General features: G+C 49.2%; 4 protein-coding genes across 4 annotated transcripts; 1 reads left to right on the forward strand and 3 right to left on the reverse strand.

Moving 5' to 3' along the window:
- Positions 5,036 to 7,275, reverse strand: PSMB6 (proteasome subunit beta 6). Its single transcript, XM_005693463.3, has 6 exons — positions 7,124 to 7,275; positions 6,415 to 6,482; positions 5,961 to 6,092; positions 5,730 to 5,859; positions 5,401 to 5,545; positions 5,036 to 5,256 (listed from the first exon to the last, which is right to left on the reverse strand). The coding sequence occupies exons 1-6, from the start codon at positions 7,223 to 7,225 to the stop codon at positions 5,114 to 5,116; spliced, it is 720 nt and encodes a 239-aa protein (XP_005693520.1). The 5' UTR covers positions 7,226 to 7,275; the 3' UTR covers positions 5,036 to 5,113.
- GLTPD2 (glycolipid transfer protein domain containing 2) lies at positions 11,281 to 13,236 on the reverse strand. Its single transcript, XM_013972054.2, is given in 2 exon segments — positions 11,281 to 11,825; positions 11,827 to 13,236. Coding segments are annotated over 2 exon segments (759 nt in total). The 5' UTR covers positions 12,108 to 13,236; the 3' UTR covers positions 11,281 to 11,347.
- VMO1 (vitelline membrane outer layer 1 homolog) lies at positions 13,950 to 15,829 on the forward strand. The gene is made up of 3 exons (XM_005693465.3): positions 13,950 to 14,993; positions 15,073 to 15,188; positions 15,463 to 15,829. Exons 1-3 carry the CDS (start codon positions 14,811 to 14,813, stop codon positions 15,758 to 15,760), a joined length of 597 nt encoding a protein of 198 aa, XP_005693522.2. The 5' UTR covers positions 13,950 to 14,810; the 3' UTR covers positions 15,761 to 15,829.
- TM4SF5 (transmembrane 4 L six family member 5) lies at positions 17,104 to 23,509 on the reverse strand. The gene is made up of 5 exons (XM_018064535.1): positions 23,174 to 23,509; positions 18,443 to 18,523; positions 17,779 to 17,915; positions 17,285 to 17,468; positions 17,104 to 17,202 (listed from the first exon to the last, which is right to left on the reverse strand). The coding sequence occupies exons 1-5, from the start codon at positions 23,345 to 23,347 to the stop codon at positions 17,188 to 17,190; spliced, it is 591 nt and encodes a 196-aa protein (XP_017920024.1). The 5' UTR covers positions 23,348 to 23,509; the 3' UTR covers positions 17,104 to 17,187.

Consider the following 26,744-nt stretch of genomic DNA (forward strand, 5'->3'; position numbering starts at 1 on the left):
GTTGCTGCTAGAGGGCTTTCTCTGTTTGTGGCAAGTGGGAACTATTCTCTGGTTGCGGTGCTCAGGTTTCTTGTTGCCGTGGCTTCTCTTGTGGAGCACGGGCTCGAGGGCTTTAGTAGTTGCTGCATGGGGCTTTGTTGCTCTGCAGCATGTGAAATCTTCCCAGACCAGGAATCCAGCCCATGTTCCCTTCACCGGCAGGTGAATTCTTAACCACTGGATCACCAGGGAAGTCCCTGTGCCAGGTCTTACTTGCAGCATAGATCTCAGATCTTGTTGAGGCTTGCAGGATCTTTTTCTCTATTCTTTTTTTTAAGTTCAGTTCAGTTCAGTCGCTCAGTCATGTCCAACTCTTTGTGACTCCATGAATCGCAGCACGCCAGGCCTCCCTGTCCATCACCACCTCCCGGAGTTCTCTCAGACTCGCATCCATCGAGTCGGTGATGCCATCCAGCCATTTCATCCTCTGTCATCCCCTTTTCCTCCTGCCCCCAATCCCTCCCAGCATCAGAGTCTTTTCCAATGAGTCAACTCTTCGCATGAGGTGGCCAAAGTACTGGAGTTTCAGCTTTAGCATCATTCCTTCCAAAGAAATCCCAGGGTTGATCTCCTTCAGAATGGACTGGTTGGATCTCCCTCCAGTCCAAGGGGCTCTCAAGAGTCTTCTCCAACACCACAGTTCAAAAGCATCAATTCTTCGGCGCTCAGCTTTCTTCACAGTCCAACTCTCACATCCACACATGACCACAGGAAAAACCATAGCCTCGACTAGTCGGACCTTTGTTGGCAAAGTAATATCTCTGCTTTTGAATATACTATCTAGGTTGGTCATAACTTTTCTTCCAAGAAGTAAGCGTCTTTTAATTTCATGGCTGCAGTCACCATCTGCAGTGATTTTGGAACCCCCCCAAAATAAAGTCTGCCACTGTTTCCACTGTTTCCCCATCTATTTCCCATGAAGTGATGGGACAAGATGCCATGATCTTCATTTTCTGAATGTTGAGCTTGAAGCCAACTTTTCACTCTCTTCTTTCACTTTCATCAAGAGGCTTTTTAGTTCCTCTTCACTTTCTGCCATAAGGGTGGTGTCACTGCATTTCTGAGGTTATTGATATTTCTCCCGGCAATCTTGATTCCAGCTTGTGCTTCTTCCAGCCCACCATTTTTCATGATATACTCTGCATAGAAGTTAAATAAGCAGGGTGACAATATACAGCCTTGACGTACTCCTTTTCCTATTTGGAACCAGTCTGTTGTTCCAGGTCCAGTTCTAACTGTTATTTCCTGACCTGCATATAGGTTTCTCAAGAGGCAGGTCAGGTGGTCTGGTACTCCCATCTGTTGAAGAATTTTCCACAGTTTATTGTGATCCACACAGTCAAAGGCTTTGGCATAGTCAATAAAGCAGAAATAGATGTTTTTTAAGTTACTGCATGTCAAATCTTAGTTGCTGCAATCAACTTAGTTGCTGGTCAATCCCTGACCAGGGATTGAACCTGGTCCCCCTGCATTGGGAGTGTGAAGTCTTATCCACTGGACCACCAGGGAAGTCCCTATTTATTTATTTTTATTTACTTATTTTTTATTGGGCTGCACTGGAGCTTAGTTGCAGCATGCCGGATCTAGTTCCCATGACCAGGGGTTGAATCCAAGCCCCCTGCATTGGGAGCACAGAGTCTTAGCTGCTCGACCGCCAGGGAAGGCCTTATTTATTTTTTTTTTTATTTATTTATTTTTTTTAAATTTTAAAATCTTTAATTCTTACATGCGTTCCCAAACACCTTATTTATTTTTTAAAATTAATTTTTATTGGAATATAGTTGCTTGGAGGGCATTTAGAGTCTTTGGTTAGCACACTTGGGACCCATGGCTCCCAGCCTGGGCTCTGGCTGTCCTACGCCTGCTGGGGGCATCAAAGCCTGCCAGGAATAAGCTCGGGAAGCTCAAGTGAGGTGGTAGAGTGGACTCTGGGGTCAGACTGAAGAGGGTGAGGGAAAGTTACTGCTCTTCTGATGACTGCCTGTGTGACCTTGGACAAGTGACCTAATCTTTCAGTGCCTCGGGATTCCTCATCTGTGCAGTCGCATAGTAATGACATTGACTTTAAAAGATCATTGACACAATCAGATGAGATAATGTGTAAAAGTCCCTAGAATCTACCTGGCACAGGATAATTAATCAACTGGGACTATTTTCATAAGAGGGGACAAGAGCTACTGGACTGTTTAATGAGAATGTAAACATTTCCCTGACCGATAAACTTTTTTGTATTGAAAAAATAGACTATTCTTTCAAGTTTTACATCTTGGGTATCCTAAATAGAAATGAATCTCATTGTGAAATACAAATGTATCCCCAGCAGGGTCCAGCCTGGCACAAAGTTGTCTGGCATTACTGCAGTGAATTTTCACTGTGCCTGTCTGGCTCGTATGTGTCTGTCCCTACCCTACCTTTCCTCCCAGTCTTCTGCTTCTCCATGGAGATCAGAGACAACCCCAAAATTAAGGAGGCACAAAAGGAGAGGTATTTGAGTGGGGGATCCCCCACCCCTTCCCTCGTCCCTCTTCTCCCCCTTCCATCTCCTGGCGCCGATAATCACCAGGCGGTCTGAGGCTAAGTGGTAGTTTTGCCCACAGTGGAGGGCCTTGGAAACCACACCCCTCCTGGGGCCCTCCTGGCCATTCTCAGCATCTCCGTCTTCTCCACTGTTGAGATGGGTCTGAAGGGGGCATGGTGTTTCCCATGGTGTGGGTGCCGGAGACAGCGAAGGACTGACAGAGGAGCAGGTATGGCGGAGGCAGAGGAAAAGGTGGGCAGACAGTCAGACAGACAGACTGTGCTGGAGAGAAAGGTAGATGCTCAGACCAGGGAAGGGAAAAGATGGTCTCTCTTCCTGGGTGGGAGGTGGATCTATTGCTTCGCCACAGGACTGGCTAAACACTTTGCAGGCCCCATTATGAAGTGAAGAAGTGAGACCCCCCCTTATTAAAAAAATTATCAAGAATTTCAAGACATTGATAGCAGAGCATGACACCAAGCACAGGAGCCCTTCTGAGTGTGGCCCCTTGTGCCAGCGCACAGGTCAAGGGCCAGGGAAGCCGACCCTGCCACCAGCTTCGCCTCTCCCTTTTGCCATCTGATGCTGGTGACACTCACCCCTCAAGTCCCCAGCCATCTTCCCTGGCCTCTTTTCCTCCTCCTGATCCACTGTGCCCATCTTCCCCCTCCAATGTCCCTTTTAGGCCTGGATCCAGCTGCCCCTCCAGATCCAGATGGCAGCCCGGCTGTAGCCCCGATTGCCACCGAGGGAGGGATACCATCCCCAGGGTCTGGTGCCTACTTCAGCAGGAAGGCCCGGCTCTCCTTCCGCCACCAGCTGCATGATGTAGCGTCAGCCAACGACTCCACCATCTGATGCGGGGCACCGGGGGCTACACCTCCAGGCCTTGGCAACCTTCCTTCCCCACCTTCTCATCTGAGCCCAAGGCCCCTCCCACAGGACCCTCATGACCTTATTAAATACATTGAGAGTATTGCGTGCACGTGTGTATGTGGTATGTTTTGGACAGGAGATGGGGACCATGACACCAGGCCTGTGTGATGGGGCTGAGGTGGGAAGTGCAGCAGGGTGGGAGTGAGGACACGGGAGTGGGAAGCAGGAGGTGCTTGATCTCCAGCAGAGCCCAGATATGTCCAGCGGGAAGTAGGTTTTCTGAAACCAAGCTTCAGAGCTGAAGGTGGTGAAACCAGTTTGGAGCGGTTAGTGGGTAGGCAGGACAGCAGATTGGGCCAGGGAGCATATTCGTTTGATAAATATCAAATGTTCACTCCCTGCCAGGTATTGAAAATATATCAGTCACTCAAGCACAAGGAATCTTCTCACTGAATTTGCTTTCTGGTAGGAGGAGGCAGATAATAAATAAGCATGGTAATGAGACACTAAAATGTACTGCTGTGAAGAAAATAAACAGATAATGTGAGAAAAGGGTGGTGGTGCTTCTTACAATTCAGGTTAGGAAAGGCCTTTCTGTGGAGGGCTGGAGCGTGCAGGGTCGTGGAGCATAAGGGAAAGAGCAGTCACAGATGCTCTGAGACAGGGTAGACCGGGAGAACAGGTTTTACAGAAAATCAAAACTTCTGCAGTGGTTATTTTGAGCTTGAGATACATGTTTGGGGTCAGAGATTCTTCACTTAATCCAGGACCTCACCAGATCCTTAAGAAGATTCCTCTGTACCCCCTGAAATCTCCCAGGGCAGGATTGTGTTTTTTTGTTTGCTTTTGTTTTTTTGGCCATAGCACTTGACTTAAGGGATCTTAGTTCCTAACCATGGGACCACTAGGGAATTCCCCAAGGCAGGATTATATTCTAGTACCAGGTTTCCAAATGTGGCTTTCACAGTTCCCTTAGCCACTGAGTGGAGAAACAGATGAGGGAAGACTGTCAGTCATTGTCAATGAGCACCACTGAGGTCTCTGGGTCCAGCCAGTCTTGCAGGGGCTAGAGTTCACTCCCGGTTTCCCATCCGAGGGACTGAAAGCTGACTTCCCATCACCCTCCCAAAGGAAAGGTGGTCGCTGGAGCTGACCCACAGCACTCCCAGTGGCCGCTCTCTCCCACTCAACATCAATCTTAAACTCTATTTGCATCAAGGTCCACCTTCCACCCAAGAGCTGCTTCTGATGAAGTGACAGAGGTGAGTGTGAACACAGGGGACCATAAGCCTGGGTCGGAGATCTGGAATCCTTCTGGCCTCACAGCCAGTAGCCTCCCAGGGGTCAGGCTGAGGGGAGGTGACTCCAGTCTCCATCAGAATTTTGAGTCCCACCTTGGGCTTGAATAGCAAGGGGAGTGGAACACCTGTGGAAAGCCCCCACATCAACCACACTCCTGTCACAAGTGCCTGGATGTGGTAAAGAAAGTGTGGGGGCTGATGGCCTGGAAGAAGGGTCCATTCCAGCTTGCTCAGGACAGTGATTTATACAAACAGGAATGGCCCAGACAGAGGTCAAGGAAAGAACCTCAAAGCACACAGATTCACACTGATGAACTGTTTATTGGATTTTGAATGGGGTATGTATGGGGTGTCTCATTATATCTTAGGATCTCAGGATTCAGAGAGGTGGTAAAGTGGCAATGGTGAATTTGGGAATCTGGTCTCCCAGAAGTACCTGCCGCTCTACCCCTGGTTCTGCAATGGCTGCCAGGCGGATCACCCCTCCACTAGAGCCATCCCGCTCCATTGCCAAAGCGAGAGCTGTGGATAAAAGAAGAAAATTAGGTTAAGAGAAGAAAGTTAGGATCACAGTCAGATGCTGGGATCATCGCAAGGGAAGAGGAATGTTGACCTGGCTTGGCTAGGAAGATTTAGGCTCACAGACCCAGGAGCCCAAATTCTCACCATTGGCAGTGAACTGCAGGCATTCTTCCTTGGTCATGCCTTCCCGGTAGGTAGCATCCACATAGCCATAGATATAGGAACTCCCAGAGCCCCCGATGGCAAAGGGCTGTCGTACCATCATACCCCCCATGGGCACCGAGTACACCTACCAGACAGAGAGAGAAGAATGTCATCATTTGTACATATACAATCACCTGTCCATTGTGGGAGTGGTCTGTGTAGAGTTAATAGTAAGTGATGTAGAGACTGGAAAAAGAACTAGAAAATGGCTGGGGTGGGGAGAGACTGAAAGGCATGGTTCCAGCGTTCTGAGGGTGGTGGTGTCTGACCTGTCCCCCTTCTTGGGGGTCCCAGCCGGCAATGATGATTCCTGCCATCAGGTCTTCTCGGTATCGGTAACACATCTCCTTAAAGAGACTGGCCGCTGTGTGCACCAGCGGAGGCTCATTCAGCTCAATGCTAGATGATGAAGAGAGTCATAGGGAAGACAGTGTCAGACCATTCAGGCCCTCAGGTCCCAATTCCTTTCAGATACTTGTTCTTCCCCTGCCCACAAGTACCTGTGGAAACCAAGCTGATAAGTGACTGCATCAGCTACTGCTTGGGTATCAGCTGCTGAGCCTGAGCGGCAGCAGAAAATACGGTCGTGAATAGGGGTCAGCTTGTCAGTCACTCGATTGGCAATGTACGACCTGCAGGATGGCAGAATAGTGAGGGAAGGAGCCCACCTGTCTCCCACTTCCATCTTTCACTATTCACTTCCTCAATAGGAATTCCAGTATTCCCAATCAGTCTTCATCTAAACTGAAACAGGCTGGAAAACAAACTTTTGCAAGTATTTCACCAAAAGGTTTAGAGAACTACAAAGTAGTAAAAGATGGCAAATCCTAATCTCCCAGGAGGGAGAAATCTCCGTTCCCACAGCAGCCCAAGGAGGATAAGGATGGGCTGGCAGGCAAGGAAGGAAGAAAGGGGAAGATGGGAAGATCTTTCACATAGCTGTCCTGAGCTCACCCAGTGGTTGTTCTGGAGTCGGCTCCTAGAACCACGCCCCCATCAAATTGTACGGCCATGATAGTGGTCTGGAAAAAAGGATAAAGGGCGAGTCGGCCTCTCCATATTCTCCAGCACACACAAACCTCAATGATCCGTCTATCCAGTCCACAGAGTACGAGTTAAGTCCTGCACCACCAAAGAAAGTGACAGTGAAGTCGCTCAGTCGTGTCCAGCTCTTTGCGACCCCATGGACAGAGGAGCCTGGTAGGCTACTGTCCATGGGATTTTCCAGGCAATAGTACTGGAGTGGATTGCCATTTCCTTCTCCAGGGGATCTTCCCAACCCAGGGATCGAACTTGGGTCTCCCTCATTGCAGACAGACGCTTTATCGTCTGAGCCACCAGGGAAGTACCAAACCATCATCAAATCTCATGGCGGGGGGGTCTCAATACCCCGCAGGGTATCATAATTCCAATCCTCAAATTCCCAAAGGGCCACCCTGGCCTTAAGCTTTCGTCCTGCGAGATTCCAGAATCCCACGCTCAGCCTACCTTCCACCTCCCACCACATCACTCCTGCATCCTTAGAATACCTTTCCCCCGGCCTGAGTGCATCGCACAGACCACCTCTCCTCCCGCCCCTTCAGTTCTCCCAACCCACTCCAGCGTTATCCTTCTATCTCTTCAAGCCTTGCGCATATCTCCTGAATCCCGAGTTCTTCCTTACCCCTGTGGAAACTTCCCGGTTCTCCCAGTCGGGGGCAATAGCCTCAGGCCCCCAAGCTGGTGCCGGCCTGGTTCCCCAAGCTGCTACTAGGGTGGCCGCCATGTTCCTCGAGGCTCCGGTATTGCCGCAAAGCAACTGTCGTAAAGCGCTCTGTCACTCTCTTGAGTCGTGATCTGAAGACTTCTGGTTGACGGCAGAAGGGAAAAGAAATGCATAGGGAAAGTTCTTTTGCGACAGGGAGCGCTTGATGGCAGCGTGGCTGGCAAACCAAAAAAAATCAACAGAAAAACCTGCAAACCGTATGGGAGGACTACTTTCCTCTCGGTTCGGGCGGGACTGATAAATCTGATCGGAATTGCGGATCAAAGAACCTTCATGGTAGAGTGACCGCGCTATGTTTTCGTTTCTCTTAGTTAGATCAGATCAGATCAGATCAGTCGCTCAGTCCTGTCCGACTCTTTGCGACCCCATGAATCGCAGCACGCCAGGCCTCCCTGTCCATCACCATCTCCCGGAGTTCCACTCAAACTCACGTCCATCGAGTCGGTGATACCATCCAGCCATCTCATCCTCTGTCGTCCCCTTCTCCTCCTGCCCCCAATCCCTCCCAGCATCAGTCTTTTCCAATGAGTCAACTCTTCGCATGAGGTGGCCAAAGTACTGGAGTTTCAGCTTTAGCATCATTCCTTCCAAAGAACACCCAGGGCTGATCTCCTTTAGAATGGACAGGTTGAATCTCCTTGCGGTCCAAGGGACTCTCAAGAGCCTTCTCCAAGCACAGTTCAAAAGCATCAATTCTTCGGCGCTCAGCTCTCTTCACAGTCCAACTGTCGCATCCATACGTGACCAGTGGACCATAGCCTTGACTAGACGGACCTTTATTGGAAAATACCTAGGAGTATATAGTAGGAATGAAATTGCTGGGTCATGTAGTAAGTTTTTATTTAACATTTTAAGGAACTTACAGCTTTTGCATAGCAGCTGCCTCGTTTTACATTCCCATTAGCCGTGAATGAGGATTACGATTTCTCCACTTCCTAATCGTGACTGAGCATGTTTAACTTTAGCTCGTTTAAAGGGTGTGAAGTGATAGCTTGTGTAACACTGAGCATATTTTCATGTGCTGAATGACTATTTGCATATCTTTTTGGAAAGTGCTTTATCCATTTTAAAGTTGGATTTTTTTTCCTGTTATTAATTTAAGAGGGCTTTTGTTTCGTTTTGTCGTCTTCATAAGCAAAACATCAAACTTTTAAAAATAGGCTTTTTAATTTACTTATGTATTGGCTGCACCTCGGGATTTGCAGGATCTCAGTTCCCTGACTAGGGTTCACAGCAGTGGAAGCCCCAAATGCTAACCACTAGGCCACTAGGGAACTCCCAACATCAAACTTTTTAAAAATTTGAAGTATAGTTGATTTACAATATTGTTTGTTTCAGGTGTGTAGCAAAGTGATTAAGTTATATATATATATATCCATCATAGACTATTACAAGATATTAAGGATACTTCCCTGTGCTATTTACTTGTATTTTGGCTGCACCGGGTCTTAGTTGTGGCATGTAGGATCTAGTTCGCTGGTTAGGCATCGAAACCAGCACCCCCTGCACTGCAAGCACACTCTTAGCCACTGGACCACCTGGGAAGTTCCCTTCATTTTTCCCCCTTCATTTTTAATATAGGTATATATACCTACACATTTTCTTCTGAGCACTTTTTATGCTATATCCCAAGTTTTGGTGTGCTTTGTTTTCACTTTCCCTAGTCTCAAAGTATTTTTCTTGGAGTGGGGGAGAAAAAATATTTTTCTGGTGATTTCTTCTGTGACCTAGTGTTTGGCTAAAAGTATGCTTTTTTACTTTCCACATATTTGTGAATTTTTCAAGTTTTCTATTACTATTTATTTCTAATTTCATTTCAGCTTAGTTGGAGAAGGTTTCGTGACTTCAACCTTTAAAAATATTTTGAGACTCTTGTGGCCTACTCTGTGGTCTACTCTGGGGTTGCGTATGTGCTTGAGAAGAATATATATTTGACTGTTATTGTGTGGAGTGGTCCTCCTATGAACTTGCCATACTATTTCTACATACTTCAGCTGAGCTGGAGCTGGGGTTTGAATTGAAAATATGACCCTGACACACCCTTGCTTAAAATTAACTCTCAAGATACAGTCTCCCATCTCTGTAATAGTTTATAAGGGCCTTTGTGAACTTGCTCCTGCCCACCTGACTGTAATCACATCTTAGCATTTTAACCATTTTTGGTATACAATTTGATAGCATTAAGTACATTTACATTGTTGTGCAATCCCCTCTTCTTTTTGACACTCTTGACTGCAATTATCTGAACTATTTTTAGTGTTTCCTCATACATTCATTCATCAAAGAGCTGTTGAATGTCTACTAGGTGCCAGACACCGTTTGAGGCACTGAAAGTACATCTGGGAACAAAGTAGACAAATCCTAGCCCCATGGAACTTTCTACTGGGGGAGACAAAAAAAAAGTACAATATATAGTATGTTAGATAGTGAATTACACTAAGAAGAAAAAGCAAGGAATGGAGATAGGAAGTGTGTGTGTGTGTGTGTGTGTGTGTGTGTGTGTGTGTTGAAATTTTAGAAAGAATAATCAAGGCAGGTTTCACTCAGGAGACATGTAAATAAAGACCAAAAGGAAGGAGGGAAGTCATTTGTATATATTGGAGAAAAGCATTCTGGACAGACAGAGGAGCAAGTACAATGGTCCTGAGGCAGGATCTTGCCTGACATATTGTTGTTGTTTAGTCGCTAAGATGTATTTGACTTTTGCGATCCCCAAGGGCTACAGCATGCCAGGCTCCTCTGTCCATGGGATTTCCCAGACAAGAATACTGGAATGGGTTGCCATTTCCTTCTCCAGGGGATCCTCCCAGCCTAGGGATTGAACCCGAGAATCCTACATTGGTAGGCAGATTCTTTACCGCTGAGCCACCAGGGAAACCCCTGCCTGACACATTCAATGGATATTGAGGAGGTCAGTTTGGCTAGTGCAATCAGTTCACAGAGGACTTTTGAGAAAATTTTCAACCTTCTCAACTGAAGATATGATCCAGAAAATCTTCTGCTTAAGTTTTTAAAAGTTTTAATCTAAGTTCAATAGGAAGCCATTGGAAAATGTTGAGCAGGGAAGTGACATGATATGCTCTACATTTTAAAGATCACTGTGGCTGTTTCATTGAAAACATGCTGTAGGGAAGCAAAGTATGGGAGAGAGAAACAGGAGGCTATTGAAACAATCCAAGTGATAGATAAAATTGACTTGATAGGTGGGTAGCAGTGGAGATAGTAAGAAATAGAATTTGACAGATTGGAGGTGGGTATGATGAAAGAGAAACCAGAATCTGGATGACCACAAGGTTTTCTAGCTTAAGGACGTAGAAGAATGGAATTGTCATTTACTGAGGTAGGGAGGACTGTGGAGCATTTTAGGAAGAGAGGATATCGGAAGCTCAGCTTTGGACTTAAATTTGCTATGTTTAGTTGAAATCCACATGGAGATGTGGAATAAGGATGAGTATACATAGTATTCTGGAATCCAGGGGAAAGTGGGTTGGAGTTATAATTTGGGAGTTATCAGTGTATAACTTTGTTCACTGGAGTCAACAAACAAACATTATTGAGCTGGCACCTGCTTGACGTGAGTCAAGAAGCACAGGTTTTAGCCGTGGGTAGCTGACGGGAAAGGGTGTCATTTACTGAGACAGGAAACATAGGAAGAGGTGCGGTTCTGGGAGGAAGTGACTGGATCCGTGTAGGATGTGTTGCATTTGCGGTGTCTGTGGAGATGTCCGGGAAAGAGTTGGCTTTATGGGGGCTGGAGCTCAGGGGACAGGTTTGGACTGGAGACGTGGCATGTAGTGGACAAGTGAAGCTGTAGGAATGACTGAGACAGGTCAAGGGTAGCGAGTCTCTCGGCGGCGGGGAATAGGAATAGCACATCTTCATCTTCCCGCATCTACTTTTCCTATTTCCCTTAAGCGCCTGCCATCATCGCACAAAACGCCCTAAGTCGACGGCTATCAGAGAATAGCCCCACTGTTTTTATTCCCCACTGTTCCTCTCTCCTCCGGGAGATTGCCGATAGAGGAAGAGGCTAAAACCCCACCCACGCCGGGTTGGTGACGTCACCACGGAGGCGGGGTATGTGGTGACCACGCCCCTGGAGCCGAGAGGCCAGCCGAGGGCTCAACCCCAGCTGTACCGACGCCTCCTCGGTGTGCTTCCTTCCTTCCTTCCGCCAGCCAGCTCGAGCAAGCCGCGCTCAGCCAATAAGCCCTGGGTACGGTTGTAGACGTCCTCCAGGGTGCCCGCGGCCCGGGCCAGCGCGGCCCTCGCCTCCGTCTCTCTGGCTCCGGGACACATCAGCTGGAGTAAGCGGCCGCGACTCGGGAAAGCGAGGAATGCGAGGTGGACAGCCTGACGGACGAGCCAAGTGTGATGCGGAGCCAGGGCCGTACCATAAGCATCGCTGCACTGAACGCCGGCGTCCGGGCCTCCGAGCATCCCGGTCGCCACCCGGTGGAGGCAGAGCTGGGACCAGCGTAGCGCACGGTGCAGCAGGAGCATCGTTACCGAGCCCGAAGCCTTGGCCGAGGGCGGTGGAACGATCTCGGGCCGCTCCCACGCCACCATCGTCCCCAGGGACGTGTAGTGCACGGCTTGTCACCAGAGCTTCGAGGGCTGTCACTTTGGCGGAGGCCTCGCTTGTGGCGAAGGCGAAGATGGAGCCGAGGGGAGTTAGGAACCTGTGGGTGTGTGATGATGGGAAGGGTAGGAAGGTTTGCGAGAGGGCGATGGAGCCACCAAGAGGCGGGGACTGGATGAGAGGAGAGAGCTCACTCACCTGACTAGCTAGCTCCCTCCATCCTGCCAGGTACTGTGATAATTCCACGTCCCCTTCCGTGTTCAGACTGGCGCGGAACGACCTCATCATATAGCCCAGCATCCCCTGGGGGCCCAGACACTGAGGCTCTTCCCATTCCGGGCCCTCCAGGGGTCCCGACTGTTGCTGGACCTGCACGTTAGATTTGAGGGCATCGAGATGGGAGCAGAACCCCTAGCTTGCTGGGCTCGCCAAGCAGCCCAGTTGGTCTCTGAAGAAATTATTCCTTAGATCTAGCTGGTGTTTCTCTGGCTGGACTCTCAACTTCTGACGGGAGAGGGGAGAGTAGGAGGAGGGCCTGCTCTTCATCAGATCCTCAGACTGGTCCTCTCAGGACCACGCCAGGAGCTCCCAGTTCCAGCCCTGCCGGTAGCGTACCTGGAAAGGCGGCGGCCCCTCTGCAATGCAGGACTGCGTCCCAGATCCGCAGCCTGAGGGGGGAGGCGGGACAGAGCAGTGAGGGCCTAAGGTGAGGTCTTAGGTCCCCAGGGCCTGGATTCCCCGGTTCCTCCCAGAGCAGGTGAGAGAACGGGCTACTCACGAAGGTTCCGAGCCCAGAGATAAACAAGCAGTAGCGCGAAGACAGCAAGAGGAATTGCGCTGTGCAGCCACCGCCGCGGGATCTGCCCCGGCAGTGCGACCCCCATGGCTGCGGCAGGGACCACCACCCCCTTGCCAGCCGCTAGCCGGGCTTTGTCCCTCCGCCTCCAGGAGGGGAGGGAAGCCGCAGTGCCTGAGGTGCAAAGAGTTAATAATTAACCTACCAAGTCCCCTTCCCCTATGCCCTTTGCCCCAGATGGCAGCATCCGAGGGGTGAGGGACTGGAATGAGGAAGGCTGGGTGGTAGTAAGAGGCAGCCTGGGTACTGTGAAGAGAGGCTGAGGTCAGAAGCAGGTCCCCCAAGGAACAATGGTGGGCCTTAGGCTGACTCTGGAGCTTGAGTTCTGTAAATTGAGGATAACAATAGGTTCTTTTGCAAGGCCTCATGTGAGGATTAAATGATATCACATGTGCAAACACTGTAAATGGAAAAGCTTACCACAACTGCTCCATAAATCTTACTTTTAAAGTTCAAGCATGGGGCACCTGGGACCCAGGGAACACCCACTTCTAAATTATCCTATCCTCGTGCATGTGTGCTAAGTCACTTCAGTCCTGTACGACTCTTTGTGACATGATGGACTGTAGCCCACCAGGCTCCTCTGTCCATGGGGATTCTCAAGGCAAGAATACTGGAGAGGGTTGCCAGGCCCTCCTCCACGGGATCTTCCCAACCCCCAGATCGAACCTGCCATTCTTATGTCTTCTGCATTGACAGGCAGGTTCTTAACCACTAGCATCACCTGGGAAGCCCCATCCTCTCCTCAGGGGACCTTGTCTTGAACTGGAAGCCTGATGTCTCAATTATATACTTTAGGCTGTCTCCTTTTACATTTGTTTAATTCTTTAAACCTCCAAAATGATTCCTCAGTCAAACCAACCTTTATAAATACCTCCACATGCCAGGCCCTGTACTAGGCCCCAGGAATAGAAATGTGCCTTTACAGAGCTCAAGGTGCATTGAAGAATTTATCATCTGTCTCCAACTGGGATGTGAGCTCTGATGAAGACAGGGGCTTTCTCATGTTTGCTACTCTATTTACAGCATTTAGAATATTACCTGTGATACAACACATTGTTTCTAAATAAGTATGTATTGAATAAAGCACAGGAATATGCGTGAGGGGCAGGCCAATAAGGGTTGGTACTACTCCCCATTGGTGGCTTAGACTGTAAAGCCTCTGCCTGGGATTCAGGAGACCTGGGTTTGATCCCTGGGCCAAGAAGATCCCCTGAAGAAGGAAATGGCAACCCACTCCAGTACTTTTGCCTGGAAAATCCCATGGACGGAGGAGCCTAGTAGGCGACAGTCTATGGGGTCCCAAAGAGTTGGACACGACTGAGTGACTTCACTTTCTTTCATTTTTCATTACTCCCCACAACAAACCTGAGCGGTTTTGTTGTTGTTGTTGTTGTTGTTGTTGTTTTTTCAATTAGGAGTCCCCCTGGTGGTCATAGGCAGGAAAACATTGAGGGAAAGGATACAGGAAGAAATGGAATAAATGGCATCTCCTGTCTTCAGTCATCCATCTGTAAACTTATTAGACTTCTTCCCTGTCTCTGTGTACAGTTTCTTTTGAGAGAGAGAGGTGTCCCAGATTCTCAAGGAGTCAGGACTCCAACCACTCACACGATGCTTCCTAGCTCCCATAGTCCATGGATTCTTTCTTACCCTGTCTCACTCTGATGCTATCTCACATCCTGGAGGTCCCTGGGGTCCCTGTCCCCTGGAATTCTGGAACCATCACTTCCATCCCTAGCCTTGGGTCCCCCATTTCCCAATGCTGGAACGTTCCCCGGTTTGCTGCCTGTGACCTTAGGCAAATTGTTTGCCATTTTGCAGCCCCAGTTCCCTCATCTGCAGAATAGGAAGGGTAATTTCCACCGCCTAAAATTGTTTTGTGGATTAAATAAAATATGCCTGCAAAACGCGAACCATGATTCTTGGTTTAAAGTTTGTTAACGTTGTGTAAGTGGGTAGTTTTTCAAACTCGTGGCTTCTTGCTGCCCCTCCTCCCCTGGCGCTGGGCTGAGAGTCAAATCTGTAGGACCGGATTAGTTTTGAATTTCACTTAATCCCGGTGGCCCTTCCGCAATCCGAGCCCTCTTAAAAGCAAAGGTTGCTTTTAAGCCTGCTAAGGAGCCTGGGCTCACGGAGGCTGCGGGATGGAGCTAGAAGCAGGAGCCAAGCTGCCGCTGCTGCTGCTGCTGCAGGCCACTTGCTTGGGGTACGCAGGAGCAGATGGCTACATGTCCGTCATCGAGGTGACCAACGGGGGCCCCTGGGGCGACTGGGCCTGGCCCGAGATGTGTCCTGACGGATTCTTCGCCAGCGGGTTCTCGATCAAGGTAGGGACTCATGCCTCGGTCTCGGAGGGGACCCCGGAACCGAGGGTGGCAGTCTTCTGACTCGTCGTCGGTCGCCCAGGTGGAGCCCCCACAAGGCATTCCTGACGACGACACGGCCCTGAATGGGATCCGGCTGCACTGCGCTGGCGGGCAAGCGGATCTCAACGCGCACGTGGTGGAGTCCCAGTCTGGAAGGTGGGGGGCAGGGGCCGAGGATCCGCTAGGCTCGGGGTATGCCCCTTACCCTCGGTTACACACATCCCCTCCCCTCCCGACGGGCAGGTTCCTCCAGGAGGTTTAGAAATGGGAAGCAGGTGGGGGACCGCCCCCTCCAACCCCACACCACCCGCCCGCATCTCTGTGGAGGTCAGGTGACTGAGCACCTGGCGGGGAAGCCCCCGAGGCCTGGGTCGGGCTGGAGGTGGGTGGGGGGCGCCGCGGAGCCAGTGCGTCTTCCCTTCCACCCCAGGTGGGGATGGTGGAGTGAGCCGCTGTGGTGTCCCGTCGGCGGCTTCCTGGTGGCTTTCTCGCTTCGCGTGGAGGCACCCGTGACCTTTGGGGACAACACAGCTGCGAACAACGTGCGCTTCCTCTGCTCCGACGGCACGGAGCTGCAGGGGCCGGGCCTGACCTGGGGAGACTTCGGAGACTGGAGTGAGCTTTGCCCTAAAGGCGTATGCGGCTTGCAAACCAAGATCCAGCAGCCTCAAGGCCTCCGCGACGACACCGCCATCAACGACGCACGCTTTTTCTGCTGCCGCAATTGATACCATCGTCGTCCTCTCCCAGCCCCAAGCCTCATCCCACCTCCGCTATTAAAGCTTCTCTGTCTTGGCTTTTTGGTCTGGCTTGTTTTAGGGATGGGAAACTGCGTCCTCGTGTTCCTCTTAACCTGGCATTGGGCCAGGCCCAATTAGGGGTTGGTCTCAGAGGTCTGGGCTTCCCTGCTGGCTCAGACAGTAAAGAATCCGCCTTGCAGGCGGGAGACCTGGGTTCCAGCCCTGGGTTGGGAAGATCCCCTGGAGGAGGGCATGGCAACCCACTCCAGTATTCTTACCTGGAGAATTCCCATGGACTGAGGAGCCTGGTGGGCTACAGTCCATAGCGTTGCAAAGAGCCAGACACGAATGAGGGACTAAGGGCAAGCTACTGAAAGTTACCGACTCCATAGTTCAGGGGAAAAAAAAAGAAAGAAACACACGCATTGAAACAGATTTTGCTTACAGGTTGAGGAAGTCCTTGCTTTTCTGACAGCCTCTGCAAACACATCATCCCCATTAAGAGCCCAGGTTGTTTCCTTTCTGAACCACCAGTGACCCCAGATTAAGAAACTTCTACCAAATTAGGTGACAATGCTATATTGTCTTAAGGCTTCATTATCTAGAATTTAGGAGACTAACATGTCTTTTCCACGCGTGCCTGCTCAGTTACTCAGTGGAGTCCGACTCTATGACCCCATGGGCTGTAGCCCGCCAGGCTCCTCTGCCCAAGGGATTTCCCAGGCAAGAATACTGGAGTGGGTTGCTATTTCCTCCTCCAGGAGATCTCCCCAATCCAGGTATAGACCCTCATCTCCTGCTTTGGTAGGCGGATTCTTTACCACTGAGCCACCTGGGAAGCTCATCTTTTCCATATGTTTCATTTTCTTCCCCCTACAAAACTCAAACAGTGGCTTTTCTGTACATTGAGTCCTATGAAGTGTCCTTGTCCTTGCTGCCCTCTCTGCCTGGACTCTCCCAACAGTCCAGATGATTAGCCCATCCACCAGATTTCAGGTCCAATTTTTCTTTCTTGGACTTTGCCATATGAAAAAGGCCATGGGTCAGTCAGTATCTATCCCCATTACCTCCATGTTTTTAAAAAGTGCTTATCACCAACTGAAATAATCTACTGCCTCTTTTAAAAACTGTCCATCTTCTAACCCCTGGAATGTTAAATTCTTTAAGAGCACAGAACTTGCCTGTCTTGTTTACACAGTACTTTCAGCGCACCAACAGCTCAGTAACTATATATTAAGAAAATAGCGAGCAAGGTGTAAGAGCCCCAAGCAACAGTGTACCTGGAGGCCTTCCAACACTCTTTGTATAAGGGCACAGTCTGAGACGCGGAAGAGAACTCTAAATACTCTAGTTTATTCCAGGGTAGGGGCGGGTCAGGTGGGTATCCAGGAGCGAGTGACCAGGTGGATGGAGCCTCACTGAGAGGAGCCCTGCAGAAAAGATAAAGTGAGGACAGGACACAGCCAGGGAGCAAATAGGTTTCCTTGCCAGCTCCATCCCACACCGTCCCACCTGCTTCTTCCTGCAATCGCCACAGAGGACACCAATGGACGCGTTCACCAGCTGCACCCCACAGAGCAAGATCTCCAGGCAGGATGCGGCCACCAGCAGCGAGAAAAGCGTCAAGTTCCAGAGGACCACATTGGGGGGCTCCACGCACAAGTTCCATTGCGTGCGGTTGAGCAGGTAAGAGCCTCTGCGGGTGGGGCAGGGTCACGCAAGAGCAGGAGGTCACGCGGAGAGCGCCCCCCGCCCGCCGCCCCCCGCCCCCCGCCCCCCACCCCCCGCCCCCCGCCCCCCACCCCCCACCCCCCACCCCCCACCCCCCACCTGGGGCTTCCCGCCCCGCGCAGGCGCCGAGGGGGATATGCACAGAGCTCGTTTGGCCCACGTGGAGGAAGCTGTCTCGAAGCCGAGTCCGGCCTAGGTTCCCTGGTCCACGTGGAAAAGGCAGGTGGGCAGAGACAGAGAATGGGGCAGGGCCGCGAATACAGGCTAATCCTTACGCGGTGTCTTGGAAGTGGTAATCCCAGGAGCCGTTCATTAAGCACTGTGGTCCAATTCGGAGCCCGGTTCCCGAGACCGAGAGGCAGTAGATGGCGCCAAGCAACCCGATAGCTGAGCAGAAGACTGAGCGCAGCATCTACAGGCACAGCGCGAGCAGAGTTGTGTTGGGCCGCCCTTCCTCCTCCTGGGCGAACGGCGCCTGGCCCCGTGCCCCCGGTCTTTCCCAGTGTCGTTAAAAATACACTTCCCGTCAAACCCCGGGGCTGGAGTTCTGCTTAATCCTAAGAGCCGGTGGCCACGGAGTTTCAAGGGGGTTGTAAGTCCCCTCTGGTCAGGCCCACTGAAGCCTAATATTTGTCGGTGAGAGGGAGGGGTGAGATGGAGCCTAGGACTCTGCAGAGGTGCCCATGAAGCTGGGAATTCAGTAGAGGGACCATGGCTTTAGATGTGGTTCTTCGAAAACCGGTTCAAAGACCGAAGCTGAATCCTGTCTTTATTATTTTTAAAATGTATTAATTTTTAAAAGTTGTGTCCTGTGGCATGTGGGATCTTATTTCCCCCCAACCAGGGATCAAACCTGGGCCCCCTGTGTTAGGAGCACAGAGTCTTAACCACTAGACCACCGAGAAAGTCCCTTGAGCCCCGTCTTAATTTGAATCTTACCCTGCAGCGATTTCCACAGCAGCCTGCACCGCAACAGCCTTTGCCCCCGGCCCGGACAGCAGAAATTCCAGGACAAAGTACCTATTGGAGGAGAGTTGATATAATAACAAGGCCAGCAGGTCCCCATCTTGCATCAATGCTTACCTCCTCCTGGAAACTTACTGTGATGCCTTCAGCCCTTTGAACTATAAGGAGACCTTATCTTTACTTTTCCTGCAACACTGTGGGGCTCTGCTTTAAGTTTATCTGTATTTATGTGCCTACTTATCTCTGTCCAGATTGTAGCCTCCAGGAGGGTAGGGCCCCAATATCCTTATATCCCCCATAAGTCTCAGTATATAGTAGGTGCCCAAGTGAATGGGAATCTGGAAGCCTGGGTTTAATGCCAAACTTGTGCCCATTTCACACTCATGAATTGATTCATCTCTCTGGATCTCAGTTTTGTCCCCTGTAAAATGGGTCTGTGTACCTCCCATGGCTGTTGTCAGGATTTAATGAAATAACAGGTTGACTTGATGTGAAGACTAACTCAGAATAAATGGTCAATAAGTATAAAGTCCCTCAGCAGCAGGAAGGAATAGTGGTGTTGGAGTGTCTGGTGAACTGGGATTATGATGGAGGGTGGAGGAGTATGTAAATGAAGACTCTGATGGGAAGGATGGGAATCCTCAAGATACAACCCTGATCCTGTCTTTCTTTCTCCTGTGGTCGTCCACAGAGAGCCCACCCCCTCCCAGGGTGTCTGCTGCTGCTTCTAACAATAATCAATTGTTAGAATCAATTCTAAATCAATCCCTTCAAATTCAGATCTGACTGCCTGAAGGGTCTGTTCATTTGTCTGTCTTGGTTTTAACTCAAGTTCATCCAAACTACTGACTTCACAGTTTATTCCCCCTCAAATTTATCTCCCTTTGGCTTTCTTGTCTCCATCAGTGGAAATATCCTCCAGGTCACTCAGTCCTGAAAACCTGAATCCTCCATACTGAGCCAGACCTCAAGTCCTTCAGTTGCTCTTGAATCAGTCCTTTCTTCCACCCAGTCAGTCCCCAGTCACCTCCCATAAGAAGGATGTGCTCATTCTCCCTATTGGGTTTCCATGTCTCCTGCCCTGTGCCCATACGCAATCCTACATTGCTATTACCAGATTTTTTTTTTTTTTTTTTTTTTGCTGCAATGGGTATTAGTTTCAGCAAACGGATCTTTGATCTTTGCTGAGGCATGCAGAATCTTTAGTTTCAGCTTGATCCCATCAGGGATCAAACCCAGTTCCCCTGCATTGGGAGTGCAAAGTCTTAGCCACTGGACCACCAGGGAAGTCCTGCTACCACCAGATTGAACTTCACTTTCAATTGATCTTTTCCCTGATCCAATCCCTTAGAGTCTCCTCAAAGAGTCTCCTGTCAAGACTGAACTCTATGAAGGTGTCTGAGGCACCCTCCCTTTGGGTTCAGCCTTAGCTTTGTTGCACCCAACCAGGTTCTTTGCTTATCTCCCATCTCTATAATTCTGCAGCTGTCTGGATCTTTGCCTCCCTGTCTTCCTTGTCTGTCTCACACCAGTTAAGCAACATTTGGGTCTTCTCCAAGGGAGAAGCTGAGAGCTTTAGTTCCATTACATCATTCACAGCAACCTTACAGAAACACCTGCAGAGTTCAGTGAACTTTTCTCTAGACGCTCTTCCCTCTTCCTTGTCTCATGGGAGGTCTGGGGCCAGAGGTGGCCCCCTTGCTTAGCCTGTCTGGTTATATCACTTACTCAGAGGCTCTTGGACCCAGAGACACCTGGATTTATCTTTTGCATTTATCAACTTCAAATGACTTCCTTGTTTGTGATTTTTTAAAAGTTTGTGTATTTATTTATTTGGCTGTGAAGGCTTAGGCTTCCCAGGTGGCAGTAGTGGTAAAGAACCTGCCTGTCAATGCAGGAGACTATAAGAGACATGGGTTTAACCCCTGAGTCTGGAAGATCCCCTGGAGGAGGACCTGGCAACCCATTCCAGTTTTCTTGCCTGGAGAACCCCATGGACAGAGGAGCCTGGTGGGCTATAGTCCATAGGGTCGCGAAGAGTCGGACATGATTGAATGACGGCATGCACGCCAGGTCCTAGTTGCAGCATGCAGGATCTTTTAGCTGCAGCATGTGAACTCTTTAGCTGTGGCGTATGGGATCTAGTTCCCTGACTGGGGATTGAACCTGGACCCCATGCAATGAGAACACAGAGTCTTAGTCACTGGACCACCAGAGAAGTCCCTAATTTTTGCTTTTTTAGCCAAAGTGTTTGTTTCCTTTTTTTCTCTGAGCTCCTCTGTCTCACTCTCTGCTCTTTCTTTGTCTCAATGAAAAGAGGTAATTGAAGAAGCTGGAGGAAGCACTGAGTTTATAGCTTGGGTCTGTTTACTTTTCTCCATCTCCGTGGCCACTGGACTTGTCCACGCCACTGTTATCTCTCCTGGACAACTATAGTAACCTCAGTTGGTCTTCCTACAGCCACTGCTGACCTCCTACTGTCCACTGTCCACTGTCCACCCAGCAGCCAGCCATATCCAACAGGATATGGAGCAATTAGAACTCTCCTACTTTACTGATGGGGATACAATTGTTATAAGTACTTCAGACAACTCTTTGGTGATATCTGTTAGCACTGAATATTTGCATACCTTAAGACTCAGCAGTTTTACTCTGTAGGTATCTATCCAATAGACATGCAAACATACATTCACCTAAAGACATTTATAGGAATGTTTAGAGAACGTTATTTGGAATAAATCCAAGTTTGAAACTATCCAAATATCCATCAACAGTAGAATTTTAAATAAATAGTGGTAATATTTATACAATGGAATGCATAAGAAATAATAAACTACAGCATTGTATACTAATATGGATGAAACTCACAAACGTATGTAATTTTGATCTGAAGAAGTCAGAACAAAAGTGTCCCTAATGTAGGATTCCATTTATATAAAGTGCTAAACAGACAAATCTAACCTCTGGGGTAGAAGTCAGGATAGTGGGGCCCTTGGCAGTGTGGAGTAGGGCCTGGTAGAAGGCCTGTCTGAGATGCTTGTAATGACCCAGATCTTGACCTAAGTGCCCAGAACATAAGTGTGTCCCCTCTATAAAAATTCACCGAACTGTATATTGAGGATCTGGGAAGTTGTCTGTATGACTTTTGAAAAACTAAAAAGTCCTTCAGTAGTTTATTGTGCACTTATAATAAAATTCAAATTCCTCACTGTGCTTTTTCAGGGGCGTAGATGCTCTGGCCTCTGCCCATCGCTGATCTCACCTGCTTCCCAGAAGCAGGCTGGTGAGATTGTGAGGAGGTGTTGTTGGTTTGGGCTGGCAAAGGGGTGTGATATGACAGAGAGTGAGTGAGTAGGGCTGGGAGGAGTGTGATGTCTTGAAGAGGGTTGAGGTCAGAGGTATGGAGTGGAGTCCAACTGCCATAAATCCATGCGAGAGGGAGAGTAGGAGAAAAGGCCCTGGGGTGGGGGGTGAGAGGGGTGCTTAGTTGCTCAGTGACGTCTGACTCTCTGTGACCCCGTGGGTTGTAGCGCACCGCACTCCTCTGTCCATAGGAATTCTCCATGCAAGAGTACTGGAGTGGGTTGCCAGGCCCTTCTCCAGGGGATATTCCCAACCCAGGTCTCCCTCATTTCGGATGGATTCTTTATCATCTGTGCCACCAGGGAAGCCCTGGTAAGAGGAGATTGTTGTATAAAGGAAAAGCTCAGTTCGTTCCCCATTTAGCAAACAGAGCTGTGGTCAGCAAAAGAAACAAAGATGAAGCATTCCCCTAGAGAATTTCATCAGTCAGCCCTCCTGAGAAGTGGGGAACAGTGCTGGGGGATAAATCTTTTGCCTTCAGGCCATAAGGATGTTAAACTCACTTGACAGTCCAAAAAGGTCCCCTTGAAACTTCCCCAGTGGCCCGGTGGCTAAGACTGTGCTTCCACCACAAGTAGCACGGGTTCAGTCCCTGGTCAGGGAACTAAGATCCCGCATGCCATGCAGAGCACAAACGAAAACGTTCCCCCACACAGGGAGGGGTTGGCAAAAAGGGGTTAAGAAGTCCGGGAAATCTGTGTCTCCCCTTCCCTCACTTCTCCTGACAGGTCCTGGTCTCCAGAAAGCAACGGGGACCCCTTCACCACACTGACCTAGGTTCTGAGTTTAGCGTTAGTGCCCAGTGCGTGGTGGGCATCCAGAAATGTTGGACAGGGAGGTGGAGGAGGTGACACTGAGCTGATAGGTAGAATGACTGATCTGCGACATCACTACCTGGCTCCAGACACTATACTATCGCTGTAAACCACCTCCCCCCGCAACACACGCACTGAGCCCATTATTATCTTGACCCGATAACCGCCCAGGGAACCAGCTGTTCCTTCTGTCTCAACCCTTGTCATGAGGTGTTCCCAGCATCTGCTCAGCAGTGGGGATGGGGAAGGGCTGGGAGGACAAACTCCCTACCCAGGAGGGAACAGTTGAGAGCAGTGAGGCTCCTTCCTTCTCGTTCCGCTCAGACATTCAGCTGAGGACCCTGGGGCTGAGCAGCAACCCTATGCAGTGCTTAGCATTTGGGGGCAGGCTGGGTGGGCTTCCAGTCCCCACCAAGCCACCACCATCCTTTCTCCCTCCCTCCCTCCACTCCCTCCCACTCCTGGTCAGGACTCCAGCGAGTGGTGCCCCCTCCCATGGCCCATGCGCCCCAGCCAGTCCTCTCACCATCAGGCCCCCGCCGACAAAGCCAGCCATGAGCCAGACTTGCAAGCTGAGGTGGTCCTTGGTCCAGGTGGTCTGCCCATTGGGCACCAGCAGGAGGGTGTTGGCCACGATGCAGACCAGGGAGAGGGGGATGAGAGACAGCCCCACGAAGCGGGCACACTTGCCGGTGCACATGGTGAGGCTCTCGGAAAGGACAGGTGGTGAGTGAAAGTGAACCTAAGGTTCCCGAGTCCAGAGGGAAAAACAAGCCAGGAGCAAAGGTCGGGGAGGAGGTGTGGCGAAGCTGGCAGCAGCTGATAATAAAGGACAGGGGCAGGAGACGTGGGGCTGCTGCAGAGACGCAGGCCAAGGGGAGGATGTGGTGGACGAGCTAGGGGAGGCTGACCCACAGAGGAAGTTGCATGGAGTCGGTGTGTTCCTCTTCTTCTGCACACACCTCTCCACAGACCCTCCGTCAGCTCCTTACCTGCTTTGTGACTTACCCAAGCCCCTTAATGTCTCTAAATCTCAGTTGCCTCATCTGTACAGAGGGCATAGTGATGCTCCTGGGCTCTTGGGCTGGTGGTGAGGATTAAATAGGGAATTCCCTGGTGGTCCAGTGGTTAGGATTCTGCACTCTCACTGCCAGGGGCTCGGGTTCAGTCCCTGGTTGGGGAACTATGATCCTACATGCCATGTGGTGCAGCCAAAAGAAAAAGGGGTGAGGGTGAGGAGAATTTTGTAACAAAGAACACACTAAGCCAATGTGTGGTAGCCTCATTGCTTCTTAACCCCACAGAGAAGCTTCCTCCTGGAAAGAAACCAAGAAGATGGTGGTGTTTTTTCTGTTTCTTCTTGTCAGTTCACTTCAGTCCCACAGTGTCTAACTCTGTGACCCCACGGACTAGAGCACGCCAGGCCTCCCTGTCCATTACAAACTCCTGGAGCTTGCTCAAACTCATGTCCATTGAGTCAGTGATGCCATCCAACCATCTCATCTTTTGTCGTCCCCTTCTCCTCCTGGCTTCAATCTTTCCCAGCATCAGGGTCTTTTCCAGTAAGTCAGTTCTCCACATCGGGTGGCCAAAGTATCAGCTTCAGCTTCAGCATCAGTCCTTCCAATGAACATTCAGGACTGATTTCTTTAGGATTGACTGGTTTGATCTCCTTGCAGTCCAAGGGACTCTCAAGAGTCTTTTCCAACACAACAGTTCAAAAGCATCAATTCTTTGGCACTCAGCTTTCATTATAGTCCAACTCTCACATCCGTACCTGACTACTGGAAAAACCATAGCTTTGACTAGACGGACCTTTGTTGGCAAAGTAACGTCTCTGCTTTTTAATATGCTGTCTAGGTTGGTCATAGCTTTTCTTCCAAGGAGCAAGCGTCTTTTAATTTCATGGCTGCAATCGCCATCTGCAGTGATTTTGGAGCCCCCCAAAATGAAATCTCTCACTGTTTCCACTGTTTCCCCATCTATTTGCCATGAAGTGATAGGACCAGATGCCATGGTGTTAGTTTTCTGAATGTTGAGTTTTAAGCCAACTTTTTCACTCTCCTCTTTCACTTTCATCAAGAGGCTCTTTAGTTCTTCTTCACTTTCTGCCATAAGGGTGGTGTCATCTGCATATCTGAGGTTATTGATATTTCTCCTGGCAATCTTGATTCCAGCTTGTGCTTCCCCCAGCCCAGCATTTCTCATGATGTACTCTGCATAGAAGTTAAATAAGCAGGGTGACAATCTACAGCCTTGACATACTCCTTTCCTGATTTGGAACCAGTCTGTTGTTCCATGACCAGTTCTAACTGTTGCTTCTTGACCTGCATCCAGATTTCTTAGGAGGCAGATAGGATGGTCTGGTATTCCCATCTCTTGAAGAATTTTCCACAGTTCATTGTGATCCACACAGTCAAAGGCTTTGGCATAGTCAATAAAGCAGAAGTAGATGTTTTCTTGGAACTCTCTTGCTTTTTTGATGATCCAGTGGGTGTTGGCGACTTGATTTTTGGTTCCTCTGCCTTTTCTAAATCCAGCTTGAACATCTGAAAGTTCATGGTTCACGTACTGTTGAAGCATGGCTTGAAGAATTTTGAGCATTACTTTGCTAGTACATGAGATGAGTGCAATCGTGTGGTAGTTTGAACTTTCTTTGGCACTGCCTTTCTTTGGGATTGGAATGAGAACTGACCTTTTCCAGTCCTGTGGCCACTGCTGAGTTTTCCAAATTTGCTGGCATATTGAGTGCAGTACTTTCACAGCATCATCTTTGAGGATTTGAAATAGCTCAACTGAAGCTCCATGACCTCCACTAGCTTTGTTCATAGTGGTGCTTCCTAAGGCCCACTTGACTTCACATTCCAGGATGTCTGGCTCTAGGTGAGTGATGACACCATCATGATTACCTGGGTCATGAAGATCTTTTTTGTATAGTTCTTCTGCGTATTCTTGCCACCTCTTCTTAATATCTTCTGCTTCTGTTAGATCCATACAGTTTCTATCCTTTATTGCCCCTCTTTGCATGAAATATTTCCTTGGTATCTCTAATTTTCTTGAAGTGATCTCTAGTCTTTCCCAAACAAAACATTCTATTATTTTCCTGTTTCTTTGCCTTGATCACTGAGGAAGGCTTTCTTATCTCTCCTAGCTAATGACTGGAACTCTGCATTCAGATGAGTATATCTTTCTTTCCTTTTCTCCTTTGCCTTTAACTTCTCTTCTTTTCTCAGCTATTTGTAAGCCCTCCTCAGACAACCATTTTGCCTTTTTGTATTTCTTTTTCTTTGGAATGGTCTTGAACACTGCCTCCTGTACAACGTCACAAACCTTTGTCCATAGTTCTTCAGGGACTCTATCAGGTCTAATCCCTTGAATCTTTGTCACTTCCACAGTATAATCGTGAGGGATTTGATTTAGGTCATACCTGAATGGTCTTTGGCATTCTTTGGCATTGTCCATTGCCGAAGAATGCTCAAACTACCACACAATTGCACTCATCTCACATACTAGCAAAGTAATGCTCAAAATTCTCCAAGCCAGGCTTTAATAGTATGTGAACCATGAACTTCCAGATGTTCAAGCTCGTTTTAGAAAAGGCAGAGGAACCAGAGATCAAATTGCCAACACCCACTGGATCATAAAAAAGCAAGACAGTTCCAGAAAAACATCTATTTCTGCTTTATTGACTATGCCAAAGCCAAAGTTTATTGTAGATGACAATAAACTGTGGAAAATTCTTCAAGAGATGGGAATACCAGACCACCTGACCTGCCTCTTGAGAAATCTGTATGCAGGTCAAGGAGCAACAGTTAGAACGGACATGGAACAACAGACTGGTTCCAAATAGGAAAAGGAGGCTGTATATTGTCACTCTGCTTATTTAACTTCTATGCAGAGTACATCATGAGAAATCCTGGGCTGGATGAAGCACAAGCTTCAAGCACAAGGAATGAAGATTGCTAGGAGAAATAGCAGTAACCTCAGATATGCAGATGATACCACCCTTATGGCAGAAAGTGAAGAAGAACTAAAGAGCCTCTTGATGAAAGTAAAAGAGGAGAGTGAAAAAGTTGGCTTAATGCTTTTTCACTCAG

The sequence above is a fragment of the Capra hircus genome, chromosome 19 (genome assembly GCF_001704415.2).
Source record: "Capra hircus breed San Clemente chromosome 19, ASM170441v1, whole genome shotgun sequence".
NCBI classification, from domain to species: domain Eukaryota; kingdom Metazoa; phylum Chordata; class Mammalia; order Artiodactyla; family Bovidae; genus Capra; species Capra hircus.